The sequence below is a fragment of the Echinops telfairi genome, unplaced genomic scaffold (assembly GCF_000313985.2).
Source record: "Echinops telfairi isolate 266 unplaced genomic scaffold, ASM31398v2 ScPeMD7_2;HRSCAF=8, whole genome shotgun sequence".
NCBI classification, from domain to species: domain Eukaryota; kingdom Metazoa; phylum Chordata; class Mammalia; order Afrosoricida; family Tenrecidae; genus Echinops; species Echinops telfairi.
In genome coordinates, this window is record NW_022103898.1 from 5,174,191 (window position 1) to 5,189,173 (window position 14,983).

Here is a 14,983-nt window from a genome sequence, read left to right on the forward strand (position 1 = left end):
CGCTTTCATCTGTCTGCCCCTTACCACCTGACCCATGACTCGGACCAGACTGGACTTACTTAACTACTCCTACAACTGTGTGAACCTTTTTGATATAAATCTCGATATGAATACACATATAAGCATTACTGGTTTTGTTCTTGGGTAGTTAAGTAATTTTGTGTCAAATTGAAGATATAAAACTATAGGGGTGGAGTCTAGCCTGTTAAACTGGTCACAGCTTGATGGTGCCTCCTTGTGGGTGTGATCTTCTCATAAGGAGGGTCCTGGAAACCTCCCCTCTCTCTCTGCCTTCACTTTCCTGCTCCTGAGCCTCACGGAGACCTGCGCCAACTCTGGAGTGCTTCCACCGCCATTGGATCCACCAGACTTTTCACCCACCAGCCTGTGATCTTCCTTCATTCTGTATCATTGCATGTGGCTACGTGAGTCTGAAGAGGGGCTTATGGACTAGGTCCAGACTTATGGACTTGAGTTGGACTAGGCTGGGATGTTTTCCTGATAGACAGTTACTTCTTGATATAAATCTCTTTCTTACACCTATATTAACATCATTGGATTTGTTTCTCTAGGCAACCCAACTTAACAAAACCCTCTCAAGAACAGAGCCTAACACACATGACTTGGGTCAGGTGCACCTTAGTCTTCCAAGTGACATCTTTGGTCTTTAATACTGTAGAGGGGTCTTCTGCAACGGATTTGACCAAGACAATAGGTTATTTGATTTCTTGACTGCTGCTTTCATGAACGCCGATAACAGATCCAAACAAGATGAAATCCTTGACAACTTTAGTATTTTCTCCAATTCTCATGATGTTGGTCCAGCATGAGACCAACAGCTGAGATCTAAGGATTTTGGTTTTCTCTACCTTGAGGTGTACTTCACACTCAGGCTGCAGTCCTTGATCTTCATCAGCAAAATAGATGCCTATTTTCATCAGCAAGTGCTTCAAATCCTCCTTGCTTTCAGCAAGCCAGGTATGTCATCTGCATAGCTCGTTAATAAGTCTTCCTCCAACCTTGATGCTGCATTCTTCCTCACACAGGCCAGCTTCTTTGAGTATTTGCTCAGCAAACAAATTGGATACGTATGGTGAAGGGCTACAATCATGACACATATACTTCTTGATTTTAAACCATGTAGCATTCCCTTGTTCTATGTGCACAACTTCTTCTTGATCCAGGTACAACTTCCGCATGAACTCAATGAAGCGTTCCGGCATTCCCAGTCTTCTCAAGGCTGTCCATGGTTTGTTATGATCCACACAGTCCAATGACTTTGCATAGTCAATAAAACACAACGAAGCATCTTTCTGATAGTCCCTGCTTTCAGACAAGAGTCGTCTGACATTAGCAGTGACATCCCTTGTACCACATCTCTTCTGAGTCCAGCTTGAATTTCTGGCAGCTCCCTGTGGATGTACTACCGTAACCAATGTTGAAGGACCTTCAGCAAAACTTCGCTTGCATGTGATATAAATTATACTGTTCGGCCATTTCTGCATTCTGTTGGGCCACCTTTTTGGGGAATTGGTACAAATATGGATTGATCTCTTCCAGTCAGTTGGCTAGGCAGCTATTTTCCCAATTTCCCAGCATAGACGAGTGAATACTCCCAGTGCTGCTCCATCAGCTTGTTTAAACATGTCGACTGGTATTCCAACGATTCCAGGAGCCTTATACTAATTCCATTCAATGGGGAAAGAAGCGTCTCTTCAATAAATGGTGCTGGGAAAAATAGGATTTCCACATGCAGAAAAATGAACCTGGATCCATGCTGACGCCACACACAAAAACCAGTTGAAGATAGTTTGAGGCCCTAAATGTGAAAACCCAAACTACAAAATTCTTAAGACAGAGGAGTGGGGAAGGTGTATAGCCTAATTTTAACACTGCATTCACAAGACAACACAAGCATGAGCAGGGTGCAATAGGATCATGGGACACGTGAAGGTTGCCAGTTGGCGCAGAGTAGCTCTGGGCATGCGCGGTGGTGCTGGGATGGGTTCCTCCTCGTCTTCCTCTGCGGCCCGTTTGGGTCATGTGGATCACCCGGTGCAGCATTTCATCAAGGTGAAGGAGACGCAGAAGCGTGGACAAGCCTGGGCCAAAGGTACACCATTGGGCGGAGGCCTGTTTTGTGAATTGTGTTGAGCACTTCGATACGAGCCAGCTCACCTGGAATCAACTGGAACAGACCCAGAAACCTAAACCAGTCTTCTCAGAAAGCCTTTCTGACTGACCTCAGCTTTACCTCTCTGGAGGAGGAATGTAGCTCAGGAAACGAAGAGCTGTTTATGAAGACAAGGCGATGGGGGATTACTGGTTTCCACCTTTTCTCACTTTGGGGATATTCGGTCACCTGAGAATGAACAAAGACTGGGTGTGTATGTGTGGTTTGATGACCTTATATGTATTTGGTTGTGGGATTTTTTGTTTTTTAAGCTAAATAAGGGTAAAACTCTACTAGAATGTATATGATGGTATGTGGGTCTGTGCTTTTTCTCAAAAGTGCCACTAACTGGTTCCTGTCATTTGAGCGTGGAACAGCTTCTACAGTCTGGCAGAGGGCCCACGTAGGTTTTAAAAAATCTGCCATTTGTTGTATGGGTTCATTTCAGATTTCTGGGGAAACAGACTCATTTGTGTCAAAAAGGACAGCCATGGGGGTGGGGGTGAGTTTGCCTATAGCGGCATGTCTCCTTATCTAGTGTTTGTCAGTACCGGCGAAAAACATATGGAGCTTTCAGACTGTGCACATCAGCTGTCCTGATATTGCCCATCAAAGACCTGTGTGGTCTCTGGAGGCACTACAAGTAGCTTGAGAGTCAAGAGGCCTTTGTTTATAAAGGAACCAAGTCAAAGAATACAATTCTCATTTCTAGACAAGGAAGAATTTCACTTTCCCTGTATTTCAGGACACAAAAAATTTCAAAGATATGCCTAATTAGTTCTAAAGATTTAGGCCAATCAGAAACTAACAGTTTCAGAGAGAGGGGTATGTGTATTGTTAATCATCATAGATTCCGGGGCTGTTATATAATCTCCTCTTGTGAAGAGCTGGAAGTCCAGCCTGTCAATCAGGTTGCAGCTTGATGACCTCATTTGGAGGCACGATGGAGATAAATAACTCACTGGAGGCCAGACACACACTCTCTCTGCCACACATTTCTATTGATAAGCTACATAAGCTATTGTGGGGAACAGAAGGATTTCTCTTAAGTTGTCTCCCCAAAATATGTACCAAACTTAGCTGCTTTAGCGTGACTGTTCTTTAGGCAGCGAAAGTAGGTCAGAGGTTATTCTCCTTAACATTGGCCATCTGTAGTGGCTAGACTGTTAGTCTGACTCACCCTGAATAAGACCCACTCCCTTCTGATAAGGATAATGGTGGTCTATTCACTTGCAAGAGATACCAGAGAGGGCAAACCCGCCCAAGGGTGACCAAGGTTAGTTAGCCATTATCAGCTGTCTAGATCAAGCAGACACCACTGTCTATTCCACAACCAATGTGGACACACCCCTAGGTGATTCCTCTCCTATTGATTGTATTGCCTATGTTAATATCCCTCCTGGTGACTCAGGTTATTGTCCACTATCAGGGAACTTGCATGCCTCCCAGAATAGTAATTGTCTGTTTTTATTATGTGAGACGTTAGAGTGATCAAACTTGTTCTAGAATGAATTGTATTGCCCCTTTCTGTGATGTATGACTCCATGACGCGTGGTTAGCAATAAATAAGGAGGCTCCCTGGTTCTCGAGAGGGTGGCTGGAGAAGGTGACTAAGGAGGACGAAGCAGCGGCTTCTTCTCTGATGGCTAAGCCCCCTCCACGAGGACCACCAAGCCGGGTTGAGGTGAGATATGCTACCACGAATTGCGTCTGACTCCATTACTTGACTCTATCCTTTAACTCTCATGCTCTCTATGACTTTACTATAATCTACTTATTATCGCTGTACAATTGCGCCTACCGAACCTGTGATGTTTTGTGGGGTTCCCTCTTACCCTTAACCCCACAAGCTATGCGGATGGAGCCCAACCCCTGGAGCTGGAGGCGCTATGTGGAGACCCCTAGCAGCACTGAGATGCTTCCACCGTCACTGGATCCACAAGACTTTCCGCCCACTGTTCTGTGATCTTCCTGCATTCAACATCATTGCCTGGGTTGCCTGAGTCTGAAGATGAATTTGTTGATTTGTATCAGATGTATGGGTTAATCTTGGACTTATGATCTTGATCTGGACTGGGCTGGGATGTTTTCTCAATATACAATTAAGCTCTTTCTTAGACACAGATAAGTGTCTCTAATTTTGTTTCTCTAATTAACCCAAACTAACACAGATTCCATTTGTTGCATTCTTTTGATTCCTCAAATAAAAAGCTAAATGATTTGGGGGGGAAAAGAAAGAAAACTAGAATCATGGAATCTCGTCAAAATGAAATGTGTCCGCACATCAAAGGGCTTTATCAACAAAGTGAGGGAACCGTTTACAGATAGCGGGACATTTTTTCAGAGCCACATGTCTGGTTAGGGTCTTATCCCCCAAAGCTCCCACCCTTCCCTGGCTGCTCTGAGAATTCAATCAACTACTCTCACGTCGATTTTAGAACAAGGTTTTCAGTTGTTTCCCTCTGTCGGTGGACTGAGAGCTACCCTGGACGACCAGAGCAGACCACCACCCGCGGGCTGCGAGGCTGTCTATCTGTAAGGAAGCAGAAAACGCCATCACGCTCCTTCAGAGTGGCTGATGGGTTCCAACCGTTGACTTTTCCGTTTGCAGTGAAATGCTCTAACTACTGTGCCACCAGGGCTCCTGCCACCAAGATCCTTTGGACTCAAAGAGACCCTATTAGGGTTTGCCCCAGTTGTAAATCTTTACAGAAGCCTACCACCTCCTCTTTCTCCCGCGAAGTGGCAGGTGGGATTGAACAGAAAATCATGAGGTTAGCAATCTCATGCTTACCAGACAGCGCCACTAGAGCACTTACTTAAACAAGCTAGCTTTTATAACAGACGACCCTGGGGTCTAAGACCTAAGAGGCGGGGTCAGCTCGAATGCCACCTTCTCTCCTTAGCCCACCTGAACCAGCTTTGCCTGCTCCATCCTATGTCTGCAGCCCAGAGCAGGGTGGGAGCGCTGGAGGCGTTCTCTGACAGGGAGGGGCTGAACGGAATGTAGGGTGCTGATCGCAGAAACTCGGTGACGAAGTTTCATAAATGCCCCACCACCCATCGTGGAAGGACAGAGTCGAAGCGTCCTTCTGGACCCAGTTGTTTTACATTTACTATTATTAAAAAAAAAAAAAATAGCAACCGAGTCTTCACATAGACTCTTCAAAGGTGAGTGGGGGTGGGGGTGGGGAGCGTGCCTTCTCCATTACCGACTCCTGGTGTTGAATTGTGAGAAATAGTTCCCGGTGGGGTAATTTGTAAAGACTTCGTTCATCTCCTTTTTCCTGGTAGTAGAACAGAAAGGGGTGGGGGGGGGGGGTCAATACCACCGAACACTCATTCTGGCAAAATGGAGCCAGCAAACGTTTTCTTATACCAGTTGCTGTTAGGCGCCCTCGGGTGGCGTCCGCTGGCTCCCAGCGGCCCCCGAGGGACAGCGCTTGGCAGGCGGTCATCCTTACGGGTGCCCATCCGCGGGGCTCTCTCCTGGTGGGTGGGCTCTAGCCCGCAAGCTTTCGTGGCAGCCGAACTCGTAACCTTTATGCCACCAGAGAGCTCACGTAGCCCCGGGAGACGGAAGACGTCTCCACTGCAGTCTCCAAAAGGTCCCAAGACACTTTGTCCCTTCCCTCCCGTCTCCCTCAAAACCAGTCACTGCCACCCGGTCCGTTCTGACTCACAGCGGCCCTTGGGGCTATGAATCTTCTCTGGAGCATAAGAGAATCAATCACCTATTTCTCCGACAGAGTGATCAGTGGCCTTGAACTGCCCATCTTGTGATAACTGCTCAGCACTTACTACACAGCGCCACCAGGGCTCTGACGTCTTCCTGGGATCACCCCTAAATGCGCCTTTGAGGCCCCCACAGACCAACTGTGACCCAACTCTGGCCAGTGGACACCAGCTGGGAGAAAGGGCCCGCGGGTCCCTTCTGAGGACAAGCCTCAAGCTCGAGAAGTAGAGATCTCGTGGTCACCGGGCCAGTGCACACTCAGTGACCCCAAGTACGCACGTCACGTTCTTCAGTTACAAGGCCACCTACTAGATCATGCGCATTTGATGTTCCGGCTGGGGTCCGGACTTGGGGAGGAGGGTAACCCCAGGCTGGTCTTGACAACCCCTCCCTGGCACTGCGGGCTGGCACCGCCCCTCCTCCCGGGAAGCCCTCCAGCGCCCCGAGTGGCCAGCCGCACTCACTGCAGCTGCTGCTCGCCGGCCAAGCCGCGGTTGCTGCTGTCCAGCGCCCTATGGAGCTCGCGGAGCTGCCTCCGCTGTTGCCTCTCCTGCAGCAGGGTGGCCCGAGCCTTCTGCACGCGCTGCCGGTCCCAGTCCATGTTCCGCTGCCGCTCCTCTTCCTGGAGCCTCTACAGAGAACGGAGCTCGCTCACTACCTCCTTTTCCAGTTCAGGCCTCCCACTTTACAGACGGGAAACTGAGGCCGCAGAAGGGAGGTAGGGGACTAAGGTCATATGGGAAGCCACACTGCCCCTACCCTGTGTCCCTCAGAGGCCCATCTCCAACACCACCGGTGCTCCTGGCTCTGCCTGCACGCCACGCTCGGTTAGCGCATCCCACCTCTATGGGTACCCATGGCACCCACGCGCAAGCACAGTGGACTGCCGCTGCACCTGACAACCCAGGGGCAGGACCTCGGGACAGGCCCACTCCTGCACTGCCATGAAAGCCACTGCACCCTAATGGGTCCTTAGGTGGTGCCCAGGGCAGGAGTTGCCTTTAGGTATTGAATCCATTTTATCAGCCTTGTTGAATGTGAATGCCTTCATTAGCACATCTTCTGGACTGCTGTGAGGTAGTGGGTTCAAACCCAGCAGCAGCTCCTCAGAGAAAGAAGAGGCTGTCTGCTAGGTAAAGCATCTTATAAGTACTGGGGGGCAGTTCTACTCTGTCCTATCGGGTGGCTATCAGAACTGCCTTAATGGCAGTGGGTCTGGATCCCCGTTTCTCGAGGAAGCAGGGCCAGGGCGGCAGCTAACCCCCTCGTCCACAACTCAGGGACTCAGAGCAGGCCTTCTGGGAGTATCCAGTGGCCCTGCCAGCCTGTGTCAGCAAGAAGTGGGACAGTGTGGCAGAGGTCTGTCACTGAGGTGTGGGAAGGCAGGCTGGGGACTGGCTCTGCTGTGGCGTCCAGACCGCCAGTTTCCACATCTGGAAGCTGAGGCCAGGCCTGCGTCATCACATAGTGCTCTGGGCCTGGGAATGGATCGCTGAGGGGCCTGGTCTCATTTGTCCAGGTGATCTTCAAGCACGGAGAGCCCCTCCTTCGAGGCTCTGCTCAAAGCCCTGCTCTTGCCGGCTTTGCTTTGCACTGCACATTGCACAGGCGGCTGGTCTGCTCTTCCACCTCCGTGCACAAGCCCCGCCCCAAGACAACCCCAGCCCCAACCCTGAGCGCCAGGCAATGAGCACCAGCTTCTCCTGGATTTGCTGCTTCTGGGCCAGGCGGATCTGCGCCAACTGCTCCTGGGTCATGCCCTTCCAGCGGTCAGGGACCACGCGGTGGGGTCCGAAGGAGCTGGCCGCCTGCCGAGGGTTCTCCGAGAGCAGATCCCCGCGCAGCAGGTTGGTGATCTCAGCCAGATTGTCCTCTTGTTCTTGTTGTTTCTCGCGCTTTCTCCTGGCTGCTGATTCCAGAGCCTAAGCCAAAGGAGAAATCAGGGGAGACTCCAAAGGACCCCAAGGACAAACCTCCCTGGTAGCCCTGGAGGAAGAAGGGGGTTGGGTTAGGGTGGGAGGAATATAAGCCGTGTCGGCTAGTGGTCTTTATCTGCACAGATATCCAAAGCAAGGCGCTGAGCCTTCCTGGGTGGGCTCCTGGCCCCCCAGGCTTGGTCCCAGGCCTTGCCACTGTGGCCCCGTCAACCCCTGGACATCCCTGCACAGCAGAATGTGATGTGCCAGCAATGTCACTGATGCATGCGATCACAGATAAGCCCTCGCTCAGGCAAGGGGTGCCCCAGAAGAATGTGCAGGCAGAGAAGGTTGATGACAATGGCTTGGTTTGTGGTCCAGAGCTCTGGAGTGGGGGCTGGGTCTCGTTTGCTCCTGTAATGGCACCTTGCACTGTTTCTGGACGGGGTGGGGGGTGGGGGGACACCAAAGAAGCAAAGAAGGGTCAAGGGCATGAGTGTGTCCTGTTGCCAGACACAAAGCGGTACCTGGTTCCTGTTGAACTCCTTCACCATTGCGCACAACGCCTTCCTGGTGCCGCCCTCCAGCATCTGCAGGTGCTGAGCTGTGTTGTCCAGCTGCAGGCGAGTGTGCGTGTGCCGGGCCTCTGAAAGGGGGGCAGGGACCAGTGCTGGGTGGAGCAGAGGCTGGCGGGGAAGGGGGGATGCGAGTCGAAGTGGGAGCAGGGAGGCCAGCGAGTTGGTTGGCTCGCGTGGTCATTCATTTATGCAGCCTTGCAATGGCAGAGCGGGTGAAAAATAGGATTGCAGGTGATTTGCCGATGGCCTTAAGATGGCTTTTGGGAGAAGGGGTGCAGATGACTTGGGGCTGGGGGCTGGGTGACCAGAAGGTTGGACAGTCATGGTCGGAGGTTGGACAGTCAGCCCTGGGCTTGCTTTCCCTGACATGTCTGTGAGTCATTCGATAAGAGTCATGGTCCAGGGGCAGTGGGTCTATAGTCTGGGTTCCTGCTGCAGATGTTCACCGTTGAGAGGATGGCATGCAGCCAGGAGGCGAGAAGCAATTACCAAATGGGGTGAGGGGGGCTGTCAAGGGGGTTTAGTTGCTAGCAGAGCTGTCCAGGGAACCCTGGTGTCTACAGCATCTTGAGGTTCAGGACATGAACCAAGTTCAACTAAGGAGCCTGAGAGATGGGGGCAGGCCCAGGTGGTCCACATGAATGAAGTATTTCAAGGAGGAGGAAGTAGATAAGATGAAGACTCAGAACCCACCTTGGGTGGGACAACAGGGAGGTAGGTGACTGATGACCTTGACCAGATCTGGTGCAGAGGTTGGTGAGGGCACCAGTCTGGTGGGAGTGGGCTCCGAGGGGGATAAGAGGGGAAGCTTGGGGAGCAAGTGTAAGGAAAGAGGCCACCTGCAGGCACTGAAGCCCCAGCCCTTGGAGGCCAGGCTGAGAGGAGGGGAACAGACAGGCTGCAGGGGAGAGTCCCCCTGAGGGTCCAAGTGCATCCCTCCTGGCCTAGCTCCCGGCATCTCTTCCTCACGCTCCTCTTGACCGCTCCTCTTGACGGTGTCCTTGCTTGTCCATGAACTCCCTGAGGGCAAGAATTCAGCCCTGCTCACTGCTGGGCTTCCTGGCCATCTAGAAACTTCTCCCACAATGCCTGGGCCACTGCGTTGGACCTGGTTGTTTCCCGTTTGGTTTCCCCAGCGGACTTCGAACACTTCCAGGGCAGAGACTGATTCATTCAGTGTCACCTTGATGTTCTAGCACCCAGTGAGAGCCACAGCACAATTTGCATCCTCAGAGTTTCCGGTGGCGGGTGTCAATGTGTGGGCTACAGGAAACAGGTGCTGGGGTGCAGGGTGCGGGCATCTTCCCTCTCTCCACATGCCCAGGGCTTCAAAACCTTGGTAGCTTCCAGATGGAATACTCGCCTTCCAGGTGGGAGAGCCCAGTGTGACTCCCAGCCATCACCCCACCTGCCAGGGGAGCGTCCAAACTAAGGTGGCTAGGAAGAAAGGCCTGGAAGTCTAGCGCTGAAAACTACCCATGAAAACCCTATGGGTTACCATGCTCTCTGTTCACATGAATTAGGGGCCAACTCTACCACAGCTAACAACAAACAGCACCAAAAGACCCAGGGTTTAATTTCTTGACTATGCAAAGACTGAGCGTTCAGCTGTGTGGATCTTAACACTGAGAAGAAGAACACTTCGTTGTGCTCATGCAGAACCTGCACGTGGACCAAGAGGCAGTCGAATGAGCAGAACAAGGGGGTGCTGTGGGGCTTAAAGTAAGGAATCTGAGCTGTATCGTTTTATCATTCTTATTTGATCGGTATGCTGAGGGAGTAATCTGAGACGCTGGACTGTATGAAGAACCTAGGAGTCCTGTTGGCGTGGTGGTTATGCATTGGGCTGTGTGCAGGCTGAAAGGTCAGCAGTTCAAAACCACCAGCCGATGAAGCACATGGCATCAGGGTCGAGAAAAGGCTTATTAACAGCCTGGGGTGTGCAACAGACACAGCCTTGCTTGCTGAAAGCAAAGAGGACTTGAAGCGCTGGCGGGGGATTATCAAAGGCTGCAGCCGTCAATGATTTACAGCTCATTACAAAGGAAACAACATCTTCACAGCAGGACCAATAAGCAATTGAACTATCAGGGATTCCCTTTCACTCGGATCCATAAACGTGCCTGGGAAGCAGCTGCTGAGGAATCAAGCAACTCGTCGCGTTGGTGGAGCTGCTGTAAACACCTTCACAGCAAAGATGCCACTTTGAAGATGAGGCTGACCCTGACCCTCACTGTGGGAGCAGCGTCTTCAGGTGAGCTCTCAGAGAGGAATACGCATCAAAGTCTCTGAACGCGGAGATACTGGTACTAAATTCTCTGAACTCAGAGAACCTGGAGCAGAATGCTGTCCCGGGCTTCTGAGTCAGAGTGTATTAACTGGACCGTATGAGCCTCATTTCCTCTCCAAGTCAGACAGGGCCACTGTATTCCACGGTTTAGCCAAAGCCTGTGGGAAGGAGCAGATTGCTCAACCCTAAGGCACTGTATGGTCTGACCTTTCACAAAGATACACTTTCCTGTTCCCTAGGAAATGGTTGAAACACAGCATTCTGTGGGTTTTCCGTTATACTCCCTCCCCAGTTTTGGCTTTATCTTCCTCTCCAGACTACAGATCAACTGGATGAAATACTATTGCTTCTTTGTTTGCCTTCAAAGAAATTGTCAACAAACCGTTTGTGTGAGAACTTGTCACAGTATGCAGGATACTATATATAAATAAGACTGTGTACGACAAGAACTGTGTATAAACCTGCCTCAAATAAAGTTCTGGGCCCTGGAGTCCCTTCTCCTGGTACCTCCTATGCCCCAACTGTGCCTTATCTTTTATCTATCTTTCTCAATTGCAACCATGCCCCTCTCGAACCCTTGTTTGATTTGTGAGAGCGGGGTTCTCACACCCTAACAAACTACATATTTTCAGGCTCCTCTTATGCCTGTGAAAGCTGGCCAATGAATAAGGAAAGAGAAAAGAGGACTCAATGCCTTTGAATTGTGGTATTAGCAAAGAATGTCAAATATACTACAGCCGGCCGGAGAATGGACCAATCTGCCATGGAAGAAGTACACCAGAATGCTCCTTCGAACAGGGTGAGACTTCAACTCATGCGCTTTGGACATGTCAGAAGAGACCAGTCCCTGGAGAAGGACATCATGCCTGATAAAGCAGAGGGTCAGCCAAAAAGAGGAAGACCCTTGTTGAGATAGCTGGACACAGCAATGCAACAATGAATGGGCTCAAACTTGGCTCAAACACGGTTATGGGGGTGGTACAGGGCTGGGCAGTGTTTCGTTCTGCTGTACCCCGGGAGCTGTGAGTCCGAGTTGACATGAGTGCTCCTGACAACAACAACAACCAGACTTGCAACCAGACTTGCTTGCCCGTTACCTGCAGAATTGTGGTCAGCACGAGCATTCTTCCACTCCCTCTGTTGTTGCAAGGACCACTCTCGGTTTTGTTCTTCTTGGAGTTTCTTCCGTGTGTGGTAGTTGAGATCCTCGCCCAGGAACTTCTGCATCCCTGATATTGAATTGCGCGCATCATTGTCTGACAGCCGGGCTGGGAGATCCTTCCTCAAGGCCAGTGGGTCAGACAGGTCAAATTCACGGCGTGATTCTGGCAGCTGAGAACTCTGCTGGAAGTTGTTGATAGCTCGACAGAGATTCCTCCTATCTCTCCTCTCCCGGTTTTCCAGTATACACATGATTTTATCATTTTGCCTCATTTCAGCAGCTAGAAGAAATGAAGTACAGCAAAAGCTCAGAAGAGAAAATAAATTTAAGTCCACTTCAAAGTGTTGGTTTTTTTTAATGACTGTGAAAGTAATAACCCAAATATCCACTGCTATGGAGTTGCTTCTGACTCCTGGAGATCCTGGATAGGGTTCCCAAGGCTGTAAATTTTATGAGAGCAGCCAGCTGCATCTGTCTCCCACAGATCAGCTGGAGGCGGGGTGGGGGTGGTGTTGAACTGCTACCCTTGTGGTCAGTAGCCCATGGTGTCCTGGACAGTGTCACTAGGGCTCCTGCAAAGGGTAACTCAAAACTCACTGCCATTGAGTTGACCCCAACTCAGGGTGACCTCATAGAGCAAATTAGAACCGCCCTAGGTGGTTTCTGAAACTGTAACTCTTTAAGGGAGTAGAAAGCCTCATTTTTCTCCTGCAAAGTGGCTGGTGGTTTTGAACTGCTGACTTTGTTCTTAGCAGTCCAAAGCTTGTCTGACAGTGCCACCAGGCTCCTTCTACAAAGGATCCAAATGCAAACAAACTCACTGCCATCGAGTCTATTCCGACTCATAGCGACTCTACAGGACAGGGTAGAACTGCTCCTGTGAGTTTCTGAGACCGTCCATCTTTACAGGATGAGAAAGCCTCGTCTTTCTCCAGAGGGGTGGCTGGTGGTTTTACACTGCTGGCCTTGCAGTCAGCAGCCCACCACGTAACCACCATGCCAGGACGGGACCGGCAAACCACTCCAAAGAAACCTGAACGATCAATAAACTTATAAAATGATCCATCAGCCTGACCTGAGTCAGAATTGACTCAACAGCAGCGGGTCTAGATTATATGTGGACCATGGATTCATTTCAAAATGTGTTGAATGGGAAAAAACAACAACACATGTTGCCAAAGGATCTGTTCAATAGGTTAGCATTTATGTCAATATTGCAAGGGAACAAATGGACTTCCAGAAGTTATTATGACAATATATGCCAAAAACCCAAGCCAAACCCACTGTCATTGAGTTGATTCCAACTCATAGTCACCCTACAGGGCAGATTAGAATGGCTCCTTGGGGTTTCAGAGGCTGTGGTAGTTACATAATCTGGTGTCAACTTGAGACTATTAAGAGTGAAGGGGTGGAGTCTAGCCTGCCAATCAGGTTGCAGCTTGATGACCTCGTTTGGAGGTGCAACAGAGATAAATCGCTCACTAGAGACCAGACACACACTCGCTTCATGTAAGACATTCCTGTTGACAAGCCACATGGAGCTACACTGATGGGGCCAGAGCCCTGGAGTTGGAGGAAGAGCCACATGGAGACCCACACCAGTGCTGAGATGCTTCCACTGCCACTGAATCCACCCACTGGCCTGTGATCTTCCTGAATTCGGTGTCATTGCATGGCTGCATGAGTCTAAAAGATGTAATTATGGACTAGTATCAATATATGGGGTAATATTGGACTTAGGGACTTGATCTGGACTGGGCTGGGATTTTTTTTAATGTACAATTGCTCTTTGATATAAAGTTCTCTCTGAGTATCTGTGAATTTGCTTCTCTAGTCAACCCAGGCTAACACAGAGGCTCTAAATCTTTATGGGAGTGGAAAGCCTCCTCTCTCCTGTGGAGCAGATGGTGGGTTCAAACTGCTGACCTTGCAGTTAGCAGCCCAACACATAACCCACTATGCCACTGGGGCTCCTTTGGGTGTGTATGAGTATATCAGACGTACAACAAACGTGCTTGGCAATGATGCACAGCTCTTTAGAAGGAGGAAGAGGAAAATGAGGTAGGGGAGCTTGAGCTGTAGGCAGGGACCTCAGAAAGTCCTTGGGAAAATCTCCTTTGCTGAAGAGTTTTTAAAAATGGGGATGTGGGGGGCCGGACACAGAGCAAGCTATTGAGAAATATGATAAGTTGTTTTAAATTCTTGAATATATAAAAAAGGATGAACTGAAAGCTAAGCCCCATCTAATTCATAATAAAAACTTTAAGAAAAGAAAAAATTCCCATGATCTTTTCATTCCATTTTCTCCAGGAATTTTTTTAACTCGCTGCCATTGAGTCAACTCTAACTCAGTAGCAACCCTATAGGACAGAGTAGAACTGTCATGGTGGATTTCCAAAACTGTAACTCTTCATGGGGATAGAAAGCCTTTTTCTCTCAGGGATCTGACTGGTGGTTTCAAACTGCTAACCTTCTGGTTAGCAGCCCAATGTGTAACCACTACACCCCCAGGGCTCAGCTATAGACAGCCGTCTCTATGGAGACATATATACCAGTTCTCACTGAATCAACTCCCAACTCGCGTGTCAGAACAGAGGTGTGCTCCACAGGTTTCCAGTGTCTGGTTTCTCGAAGTTCACTGCCATGCCTTTCTTCCTAGGCACTCCTGTGGAGACCAAAAGTGCCAGCCTGCCTGGAGGTTAGTAGCTGAGCACGATAACTGTTTGCACCATCCAGAGATATATCGATATGTGTGTGTATATAAAATAAAATGCTTACTTTTCTTTGCCTTTTTTTTAAGCCTGTAAATAGTCCAAGGTCTGTTTGTTGACCTTTAGGAGTGTTTTCCAGTTGAGTCTGATGGAGTGCCACACCCTGGCCCCAAAATCTATTTTTGGTACTCCCGTGGGACTTCTTTGCTCTGCTCCCCTTGCTCTTCTGTTGCACGCCCTTAGTGTTTAGCCTAGGTGTGGTGGGGTCAGATCGGGAGCAATTCCCACACGGTGTCTCCGTGTTGTCCCCGGTAGGGTTATGGGTCAGTGAGGGATGTCATGTCTCATAATGGGGCCGGCCATATGGTCCTCTCTGTGCACTGGATGCTCTGAGCAGGGATATCGTCCTCAAGGCTC

General features: G+C 49.9%; 1 protein-coding gene and 1 pseudogene across 1 annotated transcript in view; one reads left to right on the forward strand and one right to left on the reverse strand.

Moving 5' to 3' along the window:
- The first annotated feature begins 2,001 nt into the window (after positions 1-2,001).
- On the forward strand, positions 2,002-2,242 carry LOC115870318 (annotated as a pseudogene).
- A 3,139-nt stretch (positions 2,243-5,381) lies between these two features.
- Positions 5,382-14,983, reverse strand: part of RIBC2 (RIB43A domain with coiled-coils 2) — a 14,545-nt gene continuing 4,943 nt past the window's right edge. Inside the window, exons 3-7 of the mRNA XM_004700223.1 lie at positions 11,791-12,135; positions 8,353-8,471; positions 7,604-7,831; positions 6,374-6,540; positions 5,382-5,460 (exon numbers count right to left, since the gene is read on the reverse strand). Of these exons, the coding sequence (XP_004700280.1) occupies positions 5,382-5,460; positions 6,374-6,540; positions 7,604-7,831; positions 8,353-8,471; positions 11,791-12,135 (938 nt within the window). The remainder of the gene's footprint in view (positions 5,461-6,373; positions 6,541-7,603; positions 7,832-8,352; positions 8,472-11,790; positions 12,136-14,983) is intronic.